Below are 21668 nucleotides of genomic sequence, written 5' to 3'. Positions count from 1 at the left end.
GTGAGGGCCTGAAATTTGAATTTAGCACCAAAAGACGGTCCAATCGAGGAGCGGCCCGCATAGAAGGCGGCAACAGGACCAAATACAGAATTGAAACATGGAGCCAATCCACGAATGCTGCAACGAGCCCAACGGCACCAGTTCCCAATATGAAAAACGTTTTGTAAAGGCGAGAGAGCAAATCTGCGAGTGACGCAATAAAGCCCACAGGGTATTTAAAGGGACACTGAAGTGATTTGTAAACATTGCGGGATTACTAGCACAAATTGTAGTCCGGAGTACCTACTAGGCCATGCTTCGACCACTCTGAGCGCGTGTACGTGCCTTTATTCAGTATAAAAATAAATTCGAAAGTGCTGTCCTTCTCTCTTTGCATCCTTCCTACCGATTTCCCATGACGTTTCGTATGACGCCAAAATGACATGGCTTGGCTTGACTGTGTACTGCATGGCTCGCCCCACCCTCTAACAGAACCAGTCGGACCAGTGTATCGACAATTCGTTCACTCAGTTGAAACTAAGCGTTGACATGTTTGTGCCTGGAAGAATCTGCCTTTAGTTTCTTAGTTTGTCAACTGTATCTAGCTTAGTCCTAGTCGCGCCACGCAAGCGTGCATGCAACGCTTGCTGGCTGCTATGCTGGTAGAAAAAAGGTAAGCGAAGATAACATAGGTACTAAGGATTTGAAATCCACCTAAATTATTATTTACAGCGTCAAACTGAGGTGTGGGAAGCACTGTCTGCGCTGGGTGAACTAGCCCAGCGGGCAGCAGCATGACCACACATCTGCGAACGCAGTCCCTCCCTATAAAGTGGAGATATTTGTGGAAATCTGAGGGACACTCACAGCACGAGAGCTAATCAAGAAACGTTCATCTAAACTGCCTGGAATGCAAAAACAACTTAAAAATAAACACAGGCTATACATTATATACCATATATTTCCACCCCTGACAGCGCTAGCTTATGGCCCAGTGGTCTGGAGCACTAGGAATATTGTTTCGCGATTCCCAACTTCGAATCCCCAATAGAAGACTTCTCTCTTTTTTTTTTTAAGTTGATTTATTTGTTTGTGGACAATGTTTTTTTATACAGAATTCACCATTTTTGCGCTGCCTGAGAACCCGGGCATACACGGGTAGCTACAGGCAGCAGGATGAAACATGTGCATGCTGCGGCAGTGATCGGGAAACTATAGACCATACTGTCAGGAGCTGCACAGAGATACGGCCACCGCGGGGTGAGGGGGGAGGCTTTGGGATTTGGGGCGAGGGGGAACCTCAACTTCAAGGCCATAGAGGTGACGAAGAGGCGACTGGAGTGGTGGTGGAGGAAAAGTAGGGAAGAGATGGGTACGCAGGCGGAGTAATCATGCGGACGAGAATTTAGAACAGCGAGGGGAGAAAAAAGGGGGGTGGGGGCGATGGGTTTAAAACAGAAAAGAGGGAGAGATGGGAGGGAGGAAACAAATCTATAGGTTAGTTTGCTGACAACTGACGCCCGATTCAAAGGGAAAGTCACTAATCATCATCATCATCATCCGTGTCGCCCTATGGGCGCTGTCCGGCGCCTATAGCAGCATGTGCGCCAGCATCAGTAGCGGCCTAAAAGCCCGTAGTCTGGCTAGAAACAATCGGACCAGAGAGGCACAGAAAGCTTTGCTTTTGAAATGCACAAATCAGCAGTTAACCGTATCCTCCATCACCTTGCATAGAAGCACTCAATGCAACTAAGCCTAAAACTTGTTGCAAGTGTAGGCTCTTTCCCCTCCTCTAAGGCACAATTCCACTTGTGATTCGCCACGTCGCACGATGACGCAAAGCGATGAGCCGGCCGTCACTTTTCGTCACCTTGCGACGGCGGAGCCAAGTGCTCTTGGACGAAACCCTCTCGTCACGCGGCGCCATCGCAAAACCAGATAGCCAATCATGGCTGTGGAGTTGGCTGACATAGGCAGAAACGAAACGTTCATTTCCATCCGGCATTCCAAATGGCTGCAAGCCGCCGCCTGGCCCGCTGAGGCCGGCCCGTGCACTTCGCTTATTTGGTCAGTGGCTTTGGCATACACGTATACGAATCAACAAACAGCATGGGTTCATCGGTGTATACTAGAAACAAGTCTGAATTGCAAAAGAAAGTAATCTTCGTATATAGCTAGATGGACAGCAGGGGGTCGGCCGACTTGCACCCCTTTCACACCCGTATTAGCGAGTAGTAAGCACAGTAGTAAAGATGATAGGTGTTGATGATGATGATGTTAGGTTTTCTTGGCGCAAGGGCATCAAGGCCAAAGAGCACCAGTACTATGGTGAGGATTATTCAAGTGAGAATATAAAGTACAGAATATATAATAAAAGGTATCTCAAAGTTCTGTTAAAAAAAAAAAAAAAAATTGGTGTAGAGGGCCAAGTAAAAACATTTGTCACTATGACAGGAATTTTGTATGTGCACCCCTTGCCACCGTCTTTGCGGTAGCAATGAGTGGCCCTGCCGGGTTCTAGCGTGCGATGGTGGCTCGGCTCACGGGTGATATGACACATACCTTAAAAAATCTACGTCAGAGAGGTACTTAAAAACACGGCTAACAGAGAAAAGTGGCTCGTCTGATAAAAACAGCAATGGGTGTTGAGGGATCATGCATGTGTACAATTCTGGAAAATGAAGCTTTCTTTGCGGTTCAAGTAGTTTGCATTCTACCAGTACGTGAATGACTGATAGCGACCCTCCACACCTCAAGCAGCGTGGCTGTTCTGTTCCTTTCAATAGGTACGCATGTGTAGCATGGGTATGGCCTATGCGCAGTCTACAGAGAGTAACCTCTGTGATCCTGTCTCGTTTCTCACGGATCGATCTACCTAAATTGGGTTTTACCATGTGCAATTTGTTTGCTGTTTGCCCATTCCAATCTTCCTGCCATTGGTCGCGCAGCCTCTTACGTACGTACGCTTAAAGATCCTCGTACGGGACGCTTTGAATATCTAGGTCACTCCGAAGAGCTGCAGTTACAGCATTCCTGTCTGCTTGCTCATTTCCGGCTATGCCGCAGTGACCTGGGACCCAACAGATGTGATTTCAAGTTTTTGTTGGTGGGCTGAGCACAGTAGTTTTAGCAATTGATTAAAGACTGGATTTTTTTGTAACTTTCCTGACACTAAAGCCTGCACAGCACTTTGAGAATCAGTGAATATCACTGACTTTTGGACATTGTTCTGAATAATATATTCTACAGCCAATACAAGGCCGTGTGTTTCAGCAGTGAATATAGATGTGGCTTTAGGCATAGTCTTTGACGTGGAAAAGTTTGGACCATGTGCAGCACATGATACTGCACCAGCTGACTTGGAAGCATCTGTGTAGAACTCAGATGCTCTGTACTTGTTCTGCAAAAGCAAAAAATGCTGCATAATTAATTGCTTTGGAGCGGTTCTTTTGTCAATCTTCATAAAAGAGAGATCACAAGAGATAGGGTACAGATCCCATGGAGGGACAAGGGCAGCAAAGCTGGTTTTCTGAGCGTCAGTGAAGGATATTCCCAGGCCTTTGGCCAGTGCCCTCACCGACAGAATAAATGGCTCAGCCGTGGCAGGTCGCTTTTCAAAAAGCTTGATTGCCTGGTTACCTAGAGTGCTGTTAGGGTGTCCGGTCAAGGATGTCACTTTTAGAGCATAATTCAACCCAGTGTACTTCCGCTGTGTTTCAAGAGACCACTGATTGGCTTCCACATACAGGCTTAAAACAGGGCTTGTTCGGAAAGCGCCTGTAGCCAGACGAAGGCCAAGATGGTAGACAGGGTCTAGCATCTTTAGTGCTTTTCTCGCGGCGGATTGATAAACAATACACCCGTAGTCGATGCGGGACCTCACAAGGCTATTGAATAAGGCCAATAGGCACTTTGTGTCAGTACCCCAAGACTGGTGTGAGAGGACTTTTAGGATCCTGACTGTATCCAAACATTTAACTCTAAGGCGTTTGAGGTGTGCAATGAATGAAAGTTTGTCATCAAGCACAACCCCGAGGAATTTGTGCTCCTTTTTTACCGCTATGGGTGTTTCATTGAGTGTAATAACAGGATCTGGGCGGATACCACGCTGCCTAGAGAAGACCACACACGTGCTTTTTTCTGGGTTAAAACAAGCCATTCTCATCTGCCCATTTTGTAAGTTTGTTTGCAGCTAGTTGGATTTGCCTCTCACAAATGGACATATTACATGATTTAAAGGCAATGTGCACATCATCAACATATAGTGAGTAGGATATGCAGCGAGGCAGTGCAGTTCCTAAGGAATTCATTTTAACAATAAAAAGGGTGCAGCTAAGCACACCACCCTGCGGCACTCCATTTTCTTGGACGAACATCTTCGAGAGGACGTTTCCAACCCTAACCTGAAAGGTGCGCTCCGAAAGGTAATCCTTCAAACTGTTCAGCATGTTTCCACAAACTCCAAGGCAGTGCAGATCACAAAGAATACCATAACGCCAGGCTGTGTCATAAGCTTTCTAGAGGTCAAAGAAAACTGATAAACAATGCTGCTTATGAACAAATGCATCCCTGATGTAGGATTCAATAGAGTAGACAAGGCGACGGTTAATCATTTTTTCGAAGACCTTGCATAAGCAACTGGTCAAAGCGACCGGTCTAAAACTAGTTGCAAGTGATGGATCTTTCCCCTCCTTTAGAATCGGCACCACAATAGCTTCTTTCCACACTTTTGGAAACCGCCCTGCACGCCAGATCTTGTTAAACAACAGTAAGAGCGCTTCTAGCGTGTTGTGGTGCAGGTGCTTAATCATGGTATATGTTATTCGGTCTCGCCCTGGCGATGATTTACCACAAGTAGTGAGCGCAACTTTAAGCTCCTGCATAGTGAAGGGGCAATTATACCCTACCTCAGAATGCCGTTTGTCACGTACGATCTTCCGTTCCTCTGCATTCTTGTGTCTCAGGAAGTTATTTGAATAGTGAGCTGAGCTTGATACATACTCAAAATGCTTGCCTAGGGCATTCGCTTGGTCTTGTAAAGTGTCTCCACTTGTGCTGACCAAAGGGTGCGTAAGAGTGTTACTTCCTCGGAGTGCTTTAATTCTCCTCCATACTTTCCGCGTGTCAGTATATGACGTGATTGATGACACAAAACGATTCCAGCTTTCTCTTTTCGCAATGCGCCGAATCCGTCTGCCATTGGCCTTTGCCCGCTTGAAAAGTACCAAGTTTTCGGTCGTTGGGTACCTACGCAAGACACCCCATGCCTTATTCTGTTCCTTACGGGCCTGCCTGCAATCATCATTCCACCAAGGTTTTGGCTTAGCAACCCTACTAGAAGAAGTCTGGGGGATGGACTTCAGCGCAGCTTCAATTATATGGGTGGTCAGAGTCTCAGCAGCTTCGTCAATACCGAGGTTGTCTATAAGTGTATAGTGACACTCAGAGAGCTCTTTGAATTTTTTCCAGTCTGCGGCCTCCTCCTTGAACTTTTGTGGGCATGGAGTGTTGTCTTGTTTAATGTCTAAAAGCTTGAGGCTTACTGGAACGTGGTCACTTCCGTACAGGTTATTAATGACCTTCCACTGGAGTGCTGGAAACAGAACTGGAGAGGCTAATGGAGTGTTGTCTTGTTTAATGTCTAAAAGCTTGAGGCTTACTGGAAAGTGGTCACTGGAAAGTGGTTCCGTACAGGTTATTAATGACCTTCCACTGGAGTGCTGGAAACAGAACTGGAGAGGCTATGGCGAGATCTATGCAGGAGTACGTGGCATGTGTTGTGTTATAATATGTTGGGTCTTTCTTGTTAAGTATGCACGCTCCAGATGATAGCAGAAACTTTTCAAAGAGGCGTCCTCTAACATCCGTGCGTGCGGAACCCCAGAGTGGGTGGTGAGCATTACAATCCCCAACTAGCAGATACGGCTCTGGCATCTGATCAACTAATGTTTCAAACTCCATACTAGAGAGCGCGTGGTCTGGAGGTATGTACAGTGAGCATACTGTTACCAGCTTATTAAAGATAATGGCTCGTATGACTACAGCCTCTAAACTGGTCTGTAGCGGTAAGAACTGGCATGCCACTGATTTTTGCACGATAATCGCAACTCCTCCAGAGGGATGCATGCAGCCATCTCTGTCTTTCCTAAATACAGAGTAGTTCTTTAAGAAGTTTGTTTGGTTCGCCCTCAAGTGTGTCCCCTGGAGACACGTAATACTTATTTGGTGTTGTGACAGCAATTCATAGATATCGTCCATGTTTTTCAGGAGGCCTCTGCAGTTCCATTGGACTACATTATCAGCTACCATCAGCTTATGCTGGATAAGGATTAAGGAAGTGCCATGCTGTCACCCTCCCAGGCTCAAGACACCTTCCCAGGAGCCGTAACCCTAGGTGGCTTTGCTGGCTGGTTGCGGCAGCCTGCCTCTCAGAAGGGGCCGGCACTGCAGTGCCAGCAAGGGGCCTAGCGTTGGCATCAAGGGGTGCTGGGGCAGCCCTTGACGCTTCTTTTGTGGCATGTGCAGTGGCCTTAGCCACCGGCACTGAGGGGGCTTGGGGTGTCCCTTGGGGCCTCGCTGGGAGGGTTCCAAGGGGAACTCGAACCGAGTGTAGCGCCGCCCCCCGTCGCGCTACATCGGCAAAGCTAGTGTGTGTCAGGAAGAGTCTCTGTCGTGCTTCCCTAAAGGTAATGTTTTCCTTATACTCCAGAGCAATTATTTCTTTTTCTTTCTTCCATTGCGGGCACAAGCGCGAGTACGCGGCGTGCTCTCCCATGCAGTTTACACAGTGGAGTGGAGCTTCACAGGTGTCAGACGAGTGGTCGGGGAGGCTACACTTTGGACATGCTGCCTTGCCTCGGCAGCTCAATGAACCATGGCCAAATCTTTGGCATTTATAGCAGCGTCGGGGGTTTGGAATATACAAACGCACAGGGATTTTAACGTAGCCTGCCTCGACAGACTCGGGCAGTACACTGGTCGAGAACGTGAGGATTACATGCTTGGTCGAAATTTCCTTCCCATCTCTACGTATTTTGATTCGTTGAACATTCACAACATTCTGGCCCTCGAACCCTTCCAGGAGTTCTTGCTCAGACAAGTTCAGAAAGTCTTCATCAGAGATAACACCTCTGGTAGTGTTCATGGATCTGTGGGGACTGATGCTTACAGGATTGTCGCCAACAGTGGTTATTTTCGTCAACTTGGCACACTGAGCTGCATCTTGTACTTCTAGGAGAAGGTCACCGCTTCCCAACTTGCTTACTTTATAACCGCCGCCTAGCTCATTCGTTAGAACTTTGGCTACCAAGAATGGTGACAGACGTCTCATTGACAAGCCTTCTTTTTCACAGTGCATGACGTGGAACTTTAGGAAATTTTCTGACTTTTTAGGAGTCAAAAACTGCTGGACTACGTCGTTGCGTCCCCGTTTTGGAGGACGATCATGGGATGCAGAAAATTTTGTTGCCATAACAAGTGAAATCAATTCAGCAGCTAAGCTGGCCGCCCACCACCGAGCCCAACCTGGGAACGCGCCAGATGCGCGTTAGCCATACATAGCTGCTATAACCCTGTTTAAGTCCTCAAGGTTGATTCCTTACCCAGGGTTAACCCTCGCCGCCTGGAAATGTGTGGAAATGAGGAAAAGAAGAGATGACAGGATAGGGGTGGAAAAAGAAGACAGGAAAGTGAAAGAGCTGAGAGGGAGGCAGGAAAAGGCGACTGGCTGGTTCCCCCCGGGGCGGGTCAGACCGGGGGCACCGTCTGCGAGAAGCAGGGGCCAAAGTGGCGTGTTGCCTCTACCGGGGGGCCATGAAGGTCCAAAACAACCCCGGCTTTGGCTCAGCCACCAGGATTCCCTTTTCCCCGGACACGGCTCAGCCACACACAGCCGGGGCGTGGGTGGGTCCAACCCACATGTGCTCGGGTCCGTGGTGTTGCAAGTCACCAAGTGCCTACGGCAGTAGGCACCCCTGCGGAGCTCGGGACCGTGGTGGCGCTACTCACCAAAACACCTTGAGTACACAAGGTGCCCCCTGCGGGGGAAAAATGATAGGTGTAACATTAAGGGACAAGAAGAGAGTGGAGTGGGTCAAGGAACAAACACGTGTTAAGGGCATATTAGTAGAAATTAAGAAGAAGAAGTGGACGTGGGCCGGGCATGCAGTGCGAAGGCAAGATAGCCATTGGTCGTTAAGGGTAACAGAGGGGATCCCTAGAGAAGGCAAGTGTTGCAGGGGGTGGCAGAAAGTCAGGTGGGCAGATGAGATCAAGAAGTTTGCGGGGATAAATTGGTCACAATTAGCACAGGACCGGGATAATTGGAGATGCATGGGGGAGGCCTTTGCCCTGCAGTGGGCGTAGATAGGCTGGTGGTGGTGGTGGTGGTGGTGGTGATGATGATGAAACACTGTGGAGTTCGAAGGCGCCAGAACCATTGTGTGTCTTTGAAATGAAGCGAACTCTGTGGGCTGGGATACAAGTGTAGTGGCGTGAAAGCAAACGTGTGCACTTTTTCCGGCAATAATATGTTGCAAAGAGTCTGCCTTGAGTTCGTTATTTTCGACTCCCCACATCCCGCAACGCTTCCGGCACTATTCCAGGTGTAAGGGTTGCAGGCGCCAGCGGCGCTGCAAAGTCGAAAGCGTGGAAAGCGGCGGTTCCCTGAAGGGCGCCTGAAGGGCTTTATGGCAGCCAGCCTGTCAACAGCAGGCGGCCTTTGGATCATGCCGCCTGCGTGGAGACGAATTGTCTTGAGCCTCAGCGGTGCTGTGGCGTTGTTTTGAGCGGCGAGTCGCAAAGCACAGTACAAGCGTGGGAAACCGCGGGTCGGATGCTCGATGAGCTTTGCGTGGACGTGGAGGCGGTCGCTTCAGGGGCCGCCTGCGCACGCGTTTAGCCAGAGGGACGGTTGTAAAACAAAGTGGCCCGACGCGCTTCTGATAACGGGGAGCAAGGGGCTGTCAAACGTGCTTTGACGGCGGCCGATTTGAGGCGGTGGTTGTGTCTTTGTTGGCCCGCGCGCACACTAAGGAGGTGCGAAGATGTTTCGTTGGGAATGCGACGCAGCGGGGTCCACACGCCCCATATGGTTTCTGCCGAGGATCGCCTGTGAATGGCGGGGAGCCTTGAGGGCCCGCTGCGCTCGTTAAGAGAAACGGATACGGGTCACCCCGTGTTTGTGGTGGCGGTCAAACTTTGGACAAGGCGTTATACGCCTCGAGCGCGGCCTGTAGGGGCGCCACTGAAATCCCCCTAGCGGCCCGTTTCGAAAGCAGGCGCGGGAGTCCCCGGCCCGCTCCCCCCTGTCGCCGTTGCTTTTGGGGCTCGTTCAAGACATCGATTTACCGTTTGTCCGCGTTCGAAATACCGAATAACGTGGAGCAGGCACTATGTTTGCAAGCCTGATGTGTTCACGAGAGTATAAACGTTTATGACGCGATCTTAGAAAGATCTATATGAGCGCCGGACGTGTGTCTCAGGCCGGCGTCCCGAAGCCAGCATTTGCATGCAGATTGCAATTCCGCTGCCCTGAAATTTAGTGGCAGTGTCTCCGTAAGCAGTGTTTCCTCCGATGTTCATGTTGCGGCCATACACACTATGATGTAAATCGACTTTGTGCACTACAAAATCCAGCGGAGCACTCATACCTGACAGCACGCAAGTTACGCCTGCCAATATCACATCAGATATTGGTCAGTACCCTGAACAAGCCAATGCGGCGTAAATTTCGCAAACATTGTACCAAAGAAGTACGATGGATAATGCAAAATTACACTCCGGAGTCAGCACACGACGGCAAATTTAATGCTGGGTCGTCTTGTCCCGAGGTGAGCGCTCGCTGATTCATCTGTTACATTTATCCTCCACGAGAAGCGCGAAGATGCGCTTATAGAGTAATCCGCGTCCGCGACCAAACTCTTCTTCGAAACATCGTCGTATGACACTGGGAGACTGCAGAATCTAGCATAAACCGAAATCAGAGACCCTTATCAGATACGACATGTCCAACGAGCCCGTGTGTACGAGATTTCGGCGCACGTTAAGGATCTCCAGGTGGTCAAAATTAATCCGGAGCCCTCCACTACGGCGTGCCTCATCGTCTTCGTTGCGTCGGCGCGTTAAACCCTGCAATCAATCAATCAATCAACTCTTTCATCGACACCTCGTATTTAATTGGGAACTGCTTACCCTGTATTCTTCAAAAAATGCCTCCGCCGAATGATCAGCCGTTCGTTGAAGGCGAAAAACAAACGAAAAGTGAACACACAGCTTGTGTGTGTGATTAATAAAACGTTCATTTGTTGATTACGCTCCGCATTTGTAAACAACGACAGTTGAGCGTCCTCCTCCTCACCCCCCCCCCCCCCCCCCCCCATGTCTAGCGAAATATCAGTGCATTTCGCATCTAGTTGGTCTGGTGAATACTACCTTGCTCAAACAAACGTCTTTAGCATTTCAGAAGCTGCACTCGGTTTTTTTTTATTCCCGTACGACTATTCTATTTATTGCTCCTGACTTGCAGACCATTCATTTTCCCGTGGTCATTAACATATACCTTGGTTCTTACCATAAGGCATGAGTGGGCACATATCTGACAATGCACAGCCTTTGAGTGTACTTAACATTTTCGCGTGGCTTATATTCCCATAAAAGGTACAAGTTTTTGTACGCTGTTGGGTTATCACATCCCCGAAACATATTTTTCTACGACGTACATATTCGAAGCAAAGCCGCATTTGTTTTCTGCGCTGCAAAACGAACCAACCTCTTACGGTGCCAATATCAGGTCTAAACGAGGTGACAATAAATAGAATTCACTTGTGCTGACGTGTTCGAAGGTGACAGCGGTGATATGCCGCTGCCGTCGCCGACGCCCGCAAGAGCGGCCAAGAAGCGCGCAGAACCGCCTCCCCGGGTAGCTCTTGTTGGCGTTCGAGTGCTCTAACAAGACGCCGCTGTTTTTTTTAAGCGCCCTAAACGTGCAGTTAGCTTATAGACGTCACCTTAACAAGTTGTTTAGTGCGCGGAAAGGCAAAGAGAAGCGAAAGAGAACCAAAACACTGCATGACCACCTATCAGCCACGCAGCGCTAATCCCGCAAACGCCGCGGAGAAGCGGCGGCAGGCGGCGCAGCGATCGCGAATCTCGAGGCGTATACACGTAAAGTGCAGGCGTGGGAACGGGCAAGGGAGGCGGCGTGCGCAGAAGCTCTCCCCGGGCGCTTGCACGTGTTTCCCCGGGTGTCTGAGTGTTTGTCGTATTTGCTTGGTTTACTTTTGATCTCTTCCTTGTTTTTCTGGTTGGAGAGAGTGACCAGCGTTTGAGGGTTGCGGGGGGCGTTGCCCGCAACCCGCAACCCTCAAAATTGTGATTCGGAGCGCATTTTTCTGGGACCATTACTTGTGAAAATATCTTGGAGAAGAGTGTCACCAGAAAGGGGCATTCAATCATTCACATTCTATGTCACCGCCATATGTGCTAAACCAATATTAGCAAAAAAAAAAAAGGCGTTTCCTTAGATCCCTGGAAATCGGTCAATTTTGTGGCGGTAACGAAAGAGTTGTCCTTTAAAGGAGGTATTCTTAAGGAATCTGCATAGTCCGTATGACCTCCCCCTTTTTCCTCTTTGTGCCTCGCCTGCAAGCACTGTGCAACACTCAGACTTTTCAACGCTGATAGGCAGAGGAACACCAGCCACGTGCTCTCTGGAACGTTTAGAGGACATGCCAATCACTCACGACACTACTTTCTCTACCTTCTTTACTCTGCATGTACCAACAACTCTGAAACCACGAACCTCAACAGCGCCGATACGGTTTCAGGCAACAAGAAACAATCTCTTGAACACGAGTGAATTACCCGATGTGCCTTGAGCTCCAATTGTTTCAGATTTTCCGTGAACATCTGTCCGTACAGCTGCAATAGTTCCTGATATTTTGTGATGACCATGTAACCTGAGAGCTGGACATGTTTGCTCATTTCGTCTGAGGTGTTCCAGAGGCCTCGAAGTGGGGAGCAGGACCTTGTTGTCACAGCTGTTGCAAACACCAACACTTTGTCCATTGCATCGTGTCATTTAGTGCATACATGAAGCATATGTGCGTGCCATAAGTCACACTTCTCTAAATCAGCAGCACACCTTGCAACGTAAGACAGAGACCTCAGTGTGATGACTCTGCCAGAAAGCAACTCTGTGCTCTACAGCCTGCGATCTACAGTCTAGTGCAAACACAAATGCTTCACCTCCCTTGAACAACCCTGTGGAGCCCCACTGGAGGGACACACGAGCAGAGAACGACAGAGAAAAGTACTCACAGACGGTGCGCTTCTCCGGCTCAAACGTCTGCGTCCACACCGTGCGCGTCGAGCGGCCCGTGGTCGTGGCCTGGTGCTTCCGCGCGGCGGCCGCCTCGTCGACCACCCCGGCGCCAGTTGCAGACGAGAACGCGTTCGAGATGACGAAGCCAGTGTCGCCGGCCAGGACGCCGTTGCCCACTGTCAGCATGGACGACCCAACCGCCACCGAAGAAGACGGCACGGCGTCCTCGCTGATGAATCCTGGCGGCATCAGCGCCACCGAGGTGCCATCATTGGCCTGACAGCCCTGGTCGGCCGAAGACGGCTCGGCATCCGTCTCATCAGGCGGCTCCGTCTTGACCTTCACCCCCAAGGTGGACGGGACCAGGTTCTCAATCTCGTAGTCTTCGGCCGGACACTCGCCGAACTCCTCCATCTTAACAACGGCCGGAGGCAGGTAGGCCGAAGAGGACGACGACGCCACGCACGGGCCGGGGTCCACGCCGCAGCCGGAGCCCGGCGCTGGCGTGGCGATCTCGGCGTCGTCGTCGATCATGCCGTCGACGGTGCTCTCCCCGTCCACGTCGTCAACGTCTTCGCTGTTCTCATCCTCGTCCTCCTCTCCCTCCTCCTCCTCCTCTTCCTCCTCCTCGTCCTCGTCATCTTCATCCTCGTCCTCGTCACCGTTCTCAAGTGGTTCCTGCTTGACGGGGTACGAGCAGGACTCCAGCCGCAGGAAGCCCCCGCCTCCGAGGCTGCTCGAGTCGTCGTCCGCGGCCGAGGAGCTCGTGGCCCCGTTGGTCAGGTCCTCCACTTCCTTCTTGACGCGGCTGGCCGGGATGAGCCTGCGGCTGCGCGAGGGCCCGGCCGAGGTCCCCTGGGTCACCTCCATGCTCGACTCGTCGTCCTGTTCGCAGAGACACCCGTACAACACATCAGCCACATTGTGCAATGCGAAGGCAGCGACAACACGTGCGGAGCCGCAGACATTTGTACGAACAGATGGCTGTCAACTCCTTGCAGCCGTATTGATGTGTCTCTCTGCACATGACTGCGATCTACATTTCCACAGCCGGCCTATACCAACCAGCTCAAGTGTGCCTCTAACAGACTTTGCACCCGAAAGAAGTACAGTGCGGTGATTAAAGGGACACTGAAGGGAACTAGCAAGTTTGGTTCAGTCAAGAGTTCAAGAGCCCCATAGCCCTCTCAGTGTTCATTCAGCAGCGAAGACGCTTTAAGTGCGTCGCCATCAGGTGGCCGAGCTGTTCAAACGCCCTTCGCGTCAGCTCCGAACAAACGCCATGTTTCTTCAATTCGTGAGCCTCTACTCCGGACAACTGAAACGCCTGAACGAACTTTAACCTTCCCGGAACCTGAACCGTGAGTTTCTAGACTCCCGTGATTTTTTTACGCCCGAGAGAAACATTTTTCTCTCGCGACCACACCGCCGCGGAGCGAAGCCTGCATTTCAACGCCAACTCGGTTCCACCAGCTCCTCACCACACCGGCCAGATCACGTGTGCCTGGCTCTGCACAGGCACGTGCTACTAGCACGCGCACCTCCGGCTCCAACACCCACCTCCTCCTCGTGGGCCTTCGTGGTAGACGTTTCAAACTTGTTCGCTCCCGGTGGTGCAAGCGACTGGTCGACTTCGTCTTCCCACGAATTGAGTACGTGGTTGACGGGGAGGACATTGACCCCCAGATGCTCACGGAACCCGGATGGCTCAACATTCGCCGCAAGATCGCCGCAGCGGAAACCACAGCAGCAACCTGGATCACCCAAGCCTCCACCGCTAGCGACCAGCCGCACAAGCGCCACCAGAAACGACAAATGCAAGCCCACACCACCTGAAGACACCCTCCCGGACAATGCCATTAAGGTGATCCTTTGTCCACAGGACGCCTTGACCTTACTAGTGTCAATGCAGCGACTCTCGCTGACGTCCTACAAGACCAAGCCAAGCTACCTCGACACGCGGCAGACCAAGTACGCCTGCACTACCGATCAACTTTATTGTTCACTACCGATCAACTTATTGTTGTGAGCACTTCTTTCGAAGCTCGGGCGCAATGCTACCTTGAACTCCCCTCCCTCCTTTGGAAGGAGGCCACTTACACCCGGGCCAACCACATTTCTCATCCAAGCGCCACTGTAGTAGGTGCCATCTTCATGGTACCGCCAGAAGATGATGCGAACACTATCCTGCAGAACCTCTTGGATTACAACCAGCCACTTCGAATCAGTCGACGCAAAGCGGCTTAGCGCCTCTACAATTGCGAAAATCCTCTTTCAAGGCACTGTAGTACCCTACTGTATCTGCTACAGGGCAGCCACTATGCACTGCTACCTCTTCAAAAGAAAACAAGAGGCATACTAACTGAAATTCAAAGCAGCGCAAACAGACAGGACAAGGAAACGATGAGACGTGGCGCTGACTAGCAACTGGTTGGTTTATTGCGCGGCTTGCGAAATATACCCAAGGAAGGAAGGCAAGAAGGAAACACGATAAAAAAGAAGTGCATCGAACATTACACACAAAACAGAAGATCTACACACGTGCATTGATTAAATGGTAGTAATGCTGATATAAGACGTGGCCAGAGGCGCGAGGCAAGGAAAGGCAATCCTGAACAGTGAAGCTTTTTTATTTATTTTTTTATGAATCCAGATAGCGGATTTCCCTACTGAGTAATTCAACAGACGGCTCACTAACACAATCGCCACCTGCCTTGTGAATGAGGTAAGCTTCAGATTTCACGCTCACGCTACGTTCGTGCAACACGTGTATGTATCGTGGAACCTGGGCAAGCACCCGGGTCTTGTATAGATCTTATGTTTTGTGTGTAATGTTCGTTGCACTTCTTTTTTATCGTGTTTCCTTCTCGCCTTCCTTCCTTGGGTATATTTCGCAAGCCGCGCAATAAACCAATCAGTTGCTAGTCAGCACCGTGTGTCGTCGTTTCCTTGTCCCGTCTGCGCTGCTTTGAATTTCAGTCAGTATGCACCAACTAGCCCAAACCACCGTTCTAACGCATGATTTGCCTGTTGGCGACCCGGCCACCACAAAGACATATGCCCTCATCCACCCACCGAGAACCGCTGCAACACCTGCAGCACGCTAGCACCCCAGCCAAACCACCCCTGCACGCCTTCGTGCATCCTACGTGGCGCGGCCTACCTCACTGGGTCAAACGGATGCCCCACCCGCTTCAAACCATGGCGCAGGACCACTTCTCAAGCCACGACTGGGCAACACCTCGCTTCGCTGAAGACGAGCAGCATGCCGCCCGCCACTTCAGCACCCACCCAAACTATCAGCGATATTACCGGCCAACGTTCCTACAGCCAAGTCACACAAGGATTCCCTTCTCACCCAACCGGAGGCCCCGCATCACAGGTGAGCCCCCAGAGCCCTCCGAAACTATCCCTTCCCTCTCTACCCAATTCCCAACCCCCTAACACGCAGTACGCTAGACGCTAAACACTTACTTTGCGAAATGCAAACACTGGGCGGAACAATCCTTCAACTTCACCAAGACAACGCCTGCCTTGCGCAGGAAAATCATGCCCTCCGCCAACGTCTCAACTCCCCCACCCTTAGCTCCCCTGCTGCACCAACACAACACAGCCACAAGCACAAGCTACCCTTGCATCGGACTCCCACCCTCTCCATCTCCAACGAAAAGCAGAATCCAATCAACCTCCCCAAACTGCAGCCTCTGTCCCCACCACGCGGGAACTTCGTGCTCAATTTCAAAGACTTTTTGTACCTTTTCAAAACAAAACTACAGCAAATAAAAGCTCTCAATGCATGACCTTCAAACCGAGGTACTGGAATAGATGCGAACCAACAACCAACAGCCCCTGACCACAGCCTCTCCCTTACTAGCGCCCCTGGACGCCCCCCTTCCTAATGACGCTGACCCCAACCAAGAACTCTAAATTAACTGTTTTCTGGCAATGAAACTGCCATGGATATCGAAACACGCGGTACACCCTTCAGGCGCTCCTACCCCATTGCCCAAAATCCGTGATATTATAGCTTTACAAGAAAGTGGACCAAACGTAAAACTCCTTAATTACACACCTTACCTTAACCCTAACTTTCCTCAAGTGGCCACGCTAATCTAACGCAACTATAGCATGCATCTCCAAGCCAACAGGAGCAGCACAGGCACTATACGTCTCTTGCGCACTCACACAATCCAAACTATTGGTCTAAAACTAAACGCATCGCGTCTCGGAGACATGCACTAAGGGAATTAGAATGGCTTAGATCAGTGGTTCTCAGCCATGACTGCCCCGGGGACCCCTTTTGTGCTTACGAAAGTGATGGGGGACCCCTTGACGGAGGGTATGTTGGTAGGTGTCATAATGTCAAACAATATGCACTTGCAGCCTAAGTCGCCCACACACTTACCCCATGCCTGCCTATTCTGCTTGACGTTAATGACAATGCTTGTCATAATGTTAAACAGTTAACTCTTGAATCTAAAAAGTCTTCTAAACACCTATATGCTGCCTTTTTTTTGTTTGTCTTTGTTTCTTTCTCATAGCTGGCGTGCTGTGCAAAAAGCAGATGTTAAAATGTATGCTACACGGAGAAACTAAACGCACATGTAATGCGGCAAAGCCACCCGTTTGCATTGCAAGCAAGTGCTGGCAAAAATCGAAAAAAGAGTGCCAGGGGAAAAAGTTTTGAGGGAGGCTACGCGGACCCCTAAAATGCTCTCGCAGACCCCCTGTGGTCCGCGGACCCTCATTTGAGAACCACTGGCTTAGATGGGTGCAGTGCTTTGTGGTGAGTCATTTTTGCTATCACCTCCCGAACGCACAGCTCACACCCTCTCAACACACCTCCCTCGATGCCCAACTTCGAAGGGCCTATCACTTTGTGCTACTGCTGGTGGCAGCGCACATGTGGCGTCCCTCACAAACCCACACTTTTCCACGCCCCACTCTCTTTGCAGGGGTGAGACAGCTGAATCAGATTTGGGAGCAGTTTTTGGAGCAGCGAAATCTCAATTTTGGAGCAGAAGAACCTTGATTTGGAGCAGAAGAACGACATTTATTATGTCACCTTAGGAGCCTAAAAAATCAAAATTTCGGCAACTCTTGGGGAGGATTGCACTTTTTAATCGGTTTTGAGCGTACATAACACTGAAACAGCCTTTCAATAAAGTTTTTTCTGCCAGAGTATCACAAGGAACGAAATGCACTACCTTTTTACAAACCATTTTTAAATTTTTAGGCATTATGCATAGATAGCGTGGAGTGACGTTGAAAATATTGAATTGAAAAACTAAGCAATCGTAAGGCATTTTTAATATCATGTGAATGCCGAAATAATTATTTTTGTAACCCCAGACTCGACTTTACGCACAAGTGTAGAGCCACGGCAAAAGTTGCGCAAAACGAGGTGACAGTCGTCGCACCCTAGCAGCCCTCCCATTTCAATCCCCAAGGAACGTTCACTGTGATCATAATTTGAGTAACGTTGGTATGTTTAGCCACCTCCCTTTTGGCATTAAATTTCACTTGACATAGATGAACCATTATTACTAGCGTGCAATAATAGCCCATCCCGCTATAGGACACTGCTTGAACATTTTGCGGCGAGATGTAGCCTGCGCCGCCACTTCTGCAGTGTCGATCGGCCCATTCCCGCCGCTCGCAAGCTTGCTGTCAAAGGCAGCAATAACTCGGCGTTTTATAACCCCACAATGGGTCCGCAATTTCACTTCAAGCACGCACCACGCCTCACAGTCAAGGCCGAAACACGGTGAATTCGTGGGCACCAGGTCGTTTTTGATGAACTCCTGCCTTTCAAGTCGTGCAACTTCCCGCACCCGATCAAACGACGAAATGTAAATCCAGCCACCCCCATAACCAAAACCATGGTAGGAATCGGCGAAGAGCACTCTGCCTGAACCAAGAGCAACTGCTTCGCCTGGCGGCCATGTTTTCTCATCTTCACTACACCAAGATGGCAGCGCCCAGTCATGTCGTTCCGGAGATACGGTGCTCCGAAAATCGCCGTTGTTTCATCAACTTGCGCAAGTAGTTTGTTGCCTCAGTACACATAACTGAGTATTGTTTCTACAGGGCTTTGCAATGTTTTTTGGTGGTAAAACTTTAAATTTAAAAGCCCAGAATATAACATGTCCAACCCGACATCGTGACTCGAAAAAACTATCTCGGGGACAATTTTATGCGGGTTTTTTATTCAAGATCAATCAAACCTTCACAAACAGCACCATTTTGGGGGTGCTGGAAAATTATGCCGTCAGTAAGCATTTTTTCCCTCCGAAACTGACGGGAGAGTTAAAATCCTTGGCTCTCAGACTGTTTCAGAGCAGTTTGGCGCAATTTCTGCAATTTCCAAGCTTTTGGAGCAGCCTGGCGCAGGAAAACAAATTCGCATCAAAACTGTGCAATATGCGCAGCTGTCTCACCCCTGTCCTTGTGCACACCCACCCACACCAACTCGCCTCCCCTCACTGCCCCTCATGCGGTGTGCTGGACACACACTTCCGCTCCCTCTGTGAGTGTCTGCGCGACCCCTTTCCCCTCTCACTGGGAGCAGGCTCTGGAGAGCTCTGACCTCGCAACGCAAGAAGCCGCCACGGACAGAGCCCTGGACGATGCGAGGGCCCTTTGGGCCTCCGCCACCCCCCTACCCTGAACCCAATGTTACCTAAAGTGGCACTACTACTACCTTAATTGCGGAGAAATTACCAATTTAAAAACGCATTTCTCTCTCACTCATTTCCCTCGCACCATTTCATGACATTCGGTGTGACGAAAGATGACTGGAAGCGAGTGAGGCAGTGATGTGTTCTAGCAGAAAAACTAAGACCTACCAAGTGAAACATCTCAGCCGCAGCCGCTATGCCGAACGTGCACAGTGACCATTGCAACCGCCAGCAAATGTCGGACTGTTCGGTTTGGCCATTTTTCGCTTACACATTAGGCAATCATTATACAGGCGGCATTGTCTCCATATAAAAAGGAAGCTTTTTACATAGTTCCCCCAACTTCGAAATTTCGTGGTCGGTAGCAATCCTTTAAAGGGGCACATGGGTCTTTACGAACAAAAAATTGCCCGAAAATGCATTTTTTTAGTATCACTTTTCTCTTGATTTGCAGTTTTTTCTCAGAAAATTCCGTATGTGGAACAGTACCAGGTACAAGCCATAGAGGCTCGATTTCAACAAAGAAAAAGCAATTTTCCCCTAATTCCCCACTTTTTCACAATGCGTGATATCACAGTTACCCTACAAAATTCTCGAGAGGTACAGCCCAGCAACTAATGCAGCTAGGAAGGTCATTTTTTTTGCACCGGGAAGCTGTATGTGTAAACCATGCGATATGGGAAGCAGATTTCGCATTTTGTGTTTCAGTAGTTAATTAGTTAGTGTCATTTTTATATGGTTAGCAGTAGTAGTTCAAACCTAGAAGTTAGAATTGATGTAAACGTGTATGCGATTAGAAAACAAGCAAACTACTTTCCACATTTCATTCTCCACAACTTCTGGTATGTATTTATGCCTTGCTGGTAATCTTTTGTTGAATAGTTTTTTTTTCCCGCTGTTCTCAAGAACAATTAAGGAATTTTTTAATTAACTGGTAAACTAGCTACCTCACATCAAAACTAATTAGATATTTGAAATCAGCCAAAAGAAAAACTGAACAAGCCAATGAAGTTTCGTCAAATTTGGTTGGAAAGCAAAAAAACAGTTTGCCCCCTTACTGGCGTTCCCGCATATTTGCCCGTACAAGCTGCGCACGAAGAAACAAGAAGCCAATATTATCCGAAATTTAGGGGAAAAAAATCACAATTCTGAAGGCTGACAGGGCGTGAGAACACAGTGCAAACTGGTATGGCGTTCTTGAAGCAGCCAATGCAACCGCCGTGAACAAAATATGGCATCTTTTATCCTGCTGGGGCTCTGACATTCACTAATGGACTGGACTGCAGTAATGGACTGCAAAATTTACCCGAGTTCAAAGTGCCACCACAAAAAAGACTACTTCACAGCAGTGTCCCTTCGAGCTTGCTCCAAAGGTCTGGTTAAAATTCGGTTAGCAGAACGCATTTTCGCGAACTGCTATTTGGGAATAGCGCAACAATCATTTGCGTGGCGACAATGATGAACAACCATTTACAAACGAGCAGTTCTTTTCACAGCCAAGTGGCCGCAGCGTGGTCCAACGGTCCAAGTGCAATTACGCAAAGGCCGAAACAGCATCCAAACAAACAATTCGTACGGCCATTTACTATCTTACAAAAAAGCAGGGCTACCATGCCCAATCACGGACCAGTCAACCACCCAATGATGCCGTTCTTAAAATTTTGGCGCATCTTATACGAGTGTATCAAAATTTCTCTCCCAGTCTTGGCAAAAGAAATGACAGGAAGCTCTTCAGAGTTGTACACAGCAACCAGTGAAAAATTTTACCAGTCCTTCCTAAAGAGAGTTGAGAGAAGTTGAGAGATTTTTTGGGGGGATGATGTTCAAGTTGCAACTGTCCTGACACAAGTCCGGTTTCACGCACGTGCTGTGCATCTAGAGATCGTATCAGAGCTTTTCAGCCGACCAACTGGTCTACGAGGAAATGCATAAGATTTTTTGACAGGACGCCCTTGGTCCCACTAAGAAAGCTTCGCTTTAAAACTCGGCGATGTGAGTAAAGACCGACAGCCCTAGGACACAATTTGCACTGTGGATCTTCGTTCCGATTCTGATTGCACGGTTCAACGCGCCGAGGCAACGCAGGCGATGAGGTGCGCCGTAGCGGAGGGGGGCTGCGGATTAATTTTGACCACCTGCAGGAGATCTTTAACATGTGCCGAAATCTCGAACACACGGGCGTTTTTGCTTTTCGCCTCCACCAGAAAAGTGGTCGCCGCGGCCGGGAATCGAACCCGCGACCTTACTGTGGATCTTCAGTCGCCCTCCCAATTAGCAGACACCGAAATTCGAATCGCTGTTATAAATGCCAGAGTTTCACGTGGGCAACAAGGCGGCACACCCCGGTGTGCAGCTACACATTTAGACCAGCCAGGGATCTCGAAGGGTCCCGAAATATAAACACGCTGCTCAGTTTTCGGTTTCCGCCTTCCGTTTGGGAAACGGCCCTGGCAAGAATTAAACCCTGCAAGCTTATTGCTTGACCACCAAACACTGTAGCCACAGTGGCACGTAATCAGCCAGTAGTACCACCACATCGCGTAACACAAGGTTTTCATCAAAAATGCACACACACGACGCTAAAACGCAGCAACACTCCATAGCTCCTGTCTGCGCGGTTTGCATGAACGTTAGGCTAGTGTGAGCTCCTGAAAGTGGGCAGTACAGCAAGGAGGAAACTGAGGCAC

General features: G+C 49.6%; 1 protein-coding gene across 1 annotated transcript in view; it reads right to left on the bottom strand.

The window, feature by feature from the left end:
• LOC144149724 (uncharacterized) overlaps positions 1-21668 on the bottom strand; it is a 34591-nt gene that overhangs the window by 3877 nt on the left and 9046 nt on the right. Inside the window, exon 3 of the mRNA XM_077681377.1 lies at positions 12298-13186. Within this exon, the coding sequence (XP_077537503.1) occupies positions 12298-13186 (889 nt within the window). The remainder of the gene's footprint in view (positions 1-12297; positions 13187-21668) is intronic.

Source organism: Haemaphysalis longicornis, unplaced genomic scaffold, assembly GCF_048455015.1.
Source record: "Haemaphysalis longicornis isolate Haplotype H1 unplaced genomic scaffold, Haemaphysalis longicornis Haplotype H1 scaffold_8, whole genome shotgun sequence".
Taxonomy (NCBI): domain Eukaryota; kingdom Metazoa; phylum Arthropoda; class Arachnida; order Ixodida; family Ixodidae; genus Haemaphysalis; species Haemaphysalis longicornis.
Note: the sequence above shows the minus strand (reverse complement) of the source record. Positions and strands in the feature narration are given on the sequence as shown.